A 4,497-nucleotide genomic window follows, 5' to 3' on the forward strand; every position below is an offset into this window, starting at 1 on the left:
ACTGTATACTGTATTTGCACTGAAGACTGACAATCAGAAATGGTATAAATAATTGTCTAGTTGCATTGGTGGAGTTGGATCTATCACTTTTCAGGTTATTAGCCACCTGTTAAACAAACATTACATTGTGTTGATCATTGCTAATTCATTTATGGTCAAATATTTATATTACATTAATTGCATGCACATTAACATTAAATAAACTACTTTGTAATGTTAAACAACTTGAGACATTCGTGACCTTCTGTTATGGTTTACAAGCCAAATGAAATTACTACCACATTTTTTAAACATTGACAGCAACTGGTCTTCTTGTTATCCAATGGTACAATAACTATCCTGTTGTTTTATTGCATGTAATTGCTTTATTTACAAACACTTTAATTATGACAGCATCGTGGCTATACAGTGGAATACATCAATTTTGATATGTATAACTAATGTAAAGATATGAGGTGCCATGCAGATCAACTCACTCACACGTCAAGAGAGACAAGTTTTTATGACACGTATACTGCACTGATAGTGAATGTTACTAGAAGTCGCTCACATACATGGATTATAGTCGATAACTATTCTGTGTATCCATGCATCTATAACCAATTCATTAATGGAGAACTCATTGAGATAACATTATGGGAAGTCTCCACGGATGATTTCTAAAGCAAATAAATTTTCGGTTTAGAGGCTTCTAAGGTTCACACAGAACCGTCTAACCACAACCCTTTAATGTTTGGAAACATTTGCTTATTATAAACAGTTAGCTTTGTGGTCATACTTTGTCACCAACAATACTTATAAGCACCAGTCTATAATGCCACGTCTATGTAGGATAATTCAGTTAGCAAACAAACAAGTATAGCATAGTCTATAGCTGATGTGCATATTGTATTCTGATCATGTAGGAACTAGAGCAACAATGCATGCATGTATATAGTAAAATTGTGGCTGTTTACAAACATCATTACTGCATGAACAAACACATGTGCAGCACGGCATGCATAATTATTAACCATGCATTCATTATTTCTGTAGAAAGACAGATTTCTAATGCCATATATGTAGTATACCAACAGGATATGTGTTGGTAATGGAATAAACTGTGTACATGGTTGAATGAACACTGTAGTTGACATGATGGCTGGGTTACCACATGATGTGTACACACTTGAATGTTCTACTATACACATGCATGTTAAACATGTGCTGTCTCACACAGAAGTAGTCCTGCTGCTGAACAAGCTTAAATGTGGTCACTCTACATCATTCAGTATGTATGCAGATTCAGTAGAAACCAATGTATTAAGGTAAAGCAGCCATGTACTGCTCTGAACTATATGCATGTTTTCCCATATTGACACACATGCAGGTCTGCTATAACACATGCTAGCAGCAACCTATGTTGTAGTCACTAACTTTGTAGTAAAAATTTGTTGAAATTTTTCTAAAAACGTTACAACAATTATATTACAATACACAATGAAGTATACATAATAATAATAAGTAAATGTTACAATTAAATTATGTATTGGCGGTAAAGGACATTAAATATAAAGGTTTGGCATTGATTGGAGCAATTACAGAGGGATAGAGTCCTTGACTCATGAAGGATGTTAATGTTTGTTTTATTCCCTGTCTTGAGCTCAACACTCTTTTATATGTACCTGAAAACACTCTGTTATCAAAAGTCAACAACATTGAATAAGAAGGTCTTCCTTCTTTAAAATAACTGCTAATGTCTTTTAGTTTGTAGCCAATTCGTTCATCTTCAGAAATTATTTGCATCATTGAACTGTATGTTATATCCCTGTATCTTTTGACTGAGACCAATTGAGAGGCTGACTGGACATATCCCAGTGTGACGTAGACTCTATCACCAATTGTGACATGTCGTTCACTCACTAGCTGACAGTTCATCTTTGGAAAAGTTTTATAGAACTGATCAGCCTCTTCTGGCTCCATATCAATAGAATACTTTAACGTAGGTTCATTAGAATTTCTCTTCTTTAATCCAACACAGTAGAAATTCTGGTTATTTCTGACATACGGAACTAGCAAGTATACTTCTTGACCTCTCAGATTTGCCATTTTTATCATTGTTTGAGCAGCTTTGAGTTTCAGAGAACCATGAACAATGTAGTCTTTAGCATTTGAGTCATACTGATATATCATTGAAAATTGTGTGTTCTTTTTACTGGTAATATAGTTCAAGTACTTTAGATAATAATTTCTTTTTTTCATTGTTCGTACTGTACTTTGTATTGACCTGACCTTCACAAGTATTTTTACCGTCTTTTGATTGTTTGCTGAAGTAGTGGGAACAATGCTGGGAGGCCCAGGTTCTGTTGTAGCAACTGTAGGATTAGTCACCTTGGCTGTGTCTGTAAAGTCCTCTTGAAAGTGATCAATCTCTGTAGCTTCAGTTGTTCCAATGTGTTCATATTCTTCCACCACAACTGGAGGAAATGTGGGCAGCAAGGTTCTTCTAACTTCCTCTATGGCTCTACCTAAAAGGATACAAGTAATGTAAACATACGTAGGCACACTGGATGTAGCTAGCTTGTATTGTAACAACAAATACTATTTGATGTACTAGTTTATACTGTAACAGCATCTGACAACCAAGAATGTGTATGATGTATACATGCATGTTCTCTCAAGTTTGTTACTAAATATATTTTGGTATGTGCTGTACACGTATACATACATAGTTATAACCATGTGTATAATAGGACACTGTATATCTAGACACTCGTTCTTACCATTAATGTGAAGAAATCTGTTTGGTGTAAATCCGTGCATTGGTGAACGAAATCTATTATATTTTATTATCTCTTTTGTGGACATCAATATTAAGGCATCCTTTACCAAACTTGGGGAAAATGTTGGAAACTGTTCAAGTAGTATTGCAGCTGCTCCTGCTACCAAAGGACAAGCCATGGATGTCCCTGAAAGAATCTTAAAACTGAACAATTGTTTAAAGTAAGCACCATTAATATTGAAACCAGGAGCAAAGATGTCAACACATTTGCCATAGTTAGTACCATAAGGACCAAACTGATAAAGATTGTTAGAATAATCTGTGGCTCCCACATTGATGGAGGACATTGAAGAACCAGGACTGTAGTTGCAAGCGTCTTTGCGATTGTTCCCTGCAGCTGTGATCACAACTACTCCTTGATCTGAGGCTTGATCGACTGCTAAGTTGAGCAAGTAACTCTTTGATCCGACCAATGACATCACCACTATAATACTTTGATTTAGATTTTTTCTTTTGATGTCAGTCACATAGTCCAAGCCTTTTAAGACATAGCTGAGTTTACCCATTTTCTGACAGTCCAGTACACGCACACTGTATACAGTAGCCTTTTTAGCTACACCAACAGTTTTACCAGCTGCCAATGAAGCAACATGTGTCCCGTGTCCATTGCAGTCTCTTCCCTTGTTCTGACTATTTGTGTATTCGTCAACAAAGTCAATCCCTGGAAAAGCTCTGTTCTCAAATTCTGAGTGTGCCATGTTGATGCCACTATCAAGGACATAGATGTCGATACCTTCACCAGTACCCCCTGGTAGAAATGATCCATCTGGTTGTAAACTTTCTTGATCTAGCTTGTCTAAGTGCCATGGTGGTGTTGATGTCCCTTCTACAAAGTGATCCTCTTCAACAAAATCAACCAAGGGATTTTCCCGGACCTATTATTGTACACATGCGATAATGTCGGCAGGAAAAGCTGCAAACCTGTATGTGTGTGTGTAGGAAGTCCTAACATGCAAATAGAAAATAAATCCACAGACAAAAAATAAACAAGAGATGCAGCAGGCCGGAAGGACATAGCTAACTGCTGTTCCTGCAATCTCATTAGGGCTTACCAATCAGCTAAGGGTCTAACAATTATTACATATATATGATCTAAGTCGTACATATGTGGTGTTTGCAAAACAGATAATTAGCAGGTGGCCATGGCTTACCAACTCAAGTGCGTCCTGGTTTAATTCAGCTGTGATCCCCTTCGCGACTGCATGTAACCCTCCAACACGCGATATCTCGTACGAGTTGTTGGAGTGTGTTAAACTTCCCAGTCTTTTGACGAATTCGTCCAGCTGCTCATCAGTAGTGTCGCTCTTCATCGCTACCAGGTAGCTCCCGGGCACGCTTCGTGATTTCCTAACTAGTTTAGCTCCACCTTCAACTTGCGTAGCTAACAAAATAGCTAGAACTACTGTAAGAACGTACACACGAACTTTAACCATCTCAACCTGCAAAAATCTCAGTATATCACTCGATTGATGCAGCTGCGTGTCATCAGTTTTTTTATAATATAGCTGTTAATTTGAAGCCATAGATCGGTAACCAACTTGTGTTCCGTGCAATGACTTCCCATTACGTAAATATTCCCTGATGTTATTGTGTCTTGATCTATGTAAACAGCACGCCCAACAATGTATAGCAACTGTAAGCTACTCCACCTTCAATCTATACTGAGTTCTCACATG

The 4,497-nt window shown here is 37.2% G+C and overlaps 1 protein-coding gene across 1 annotated transcript; it reads right to left on the minus strand.

Annotated features, from left to right (window-relative positions):
• Positions 1-1,413: 1,413 nt before the first annotated feature.
• On the minus strand, positions 1,414-4,404 carry LOC136241651 (uncharacterized). Its single transcript, XM_066032894.1, has 3 exons — positions 3,973-4,404; positions 2,763-3,696; positions 1,414-2,507 (listed from the first exon to the last, which is right to left on the minus strand). The coding sequence occupies exons 1-3, from the start codon at positions 4,252-4,254 to the stop codon at positions 1,522-1,524; spliced, it is 2,202 nt and encodes a 733-aa protein (XP_065888966.1). The 5' UTR covers positions 4,255-4,404; the 3' UTR covers positions 1,414-1,521.
• Between the last annotated feature and the right edge of the window lie 93 nt (positions 4,405-4,497).

Source organism: Dysidea avara, chromosome 12 (assembly GCF_963678975.1).
Source record: "Dysidea avara chromosome 12, odDysAvar1.4, whole genome shotgun sequence".
NCBI lineage: Eukaryota > Metazoa > Porifera > Demospongiae > Dictyoceratida > Dysideidae > Dysidea > Dysidea avara.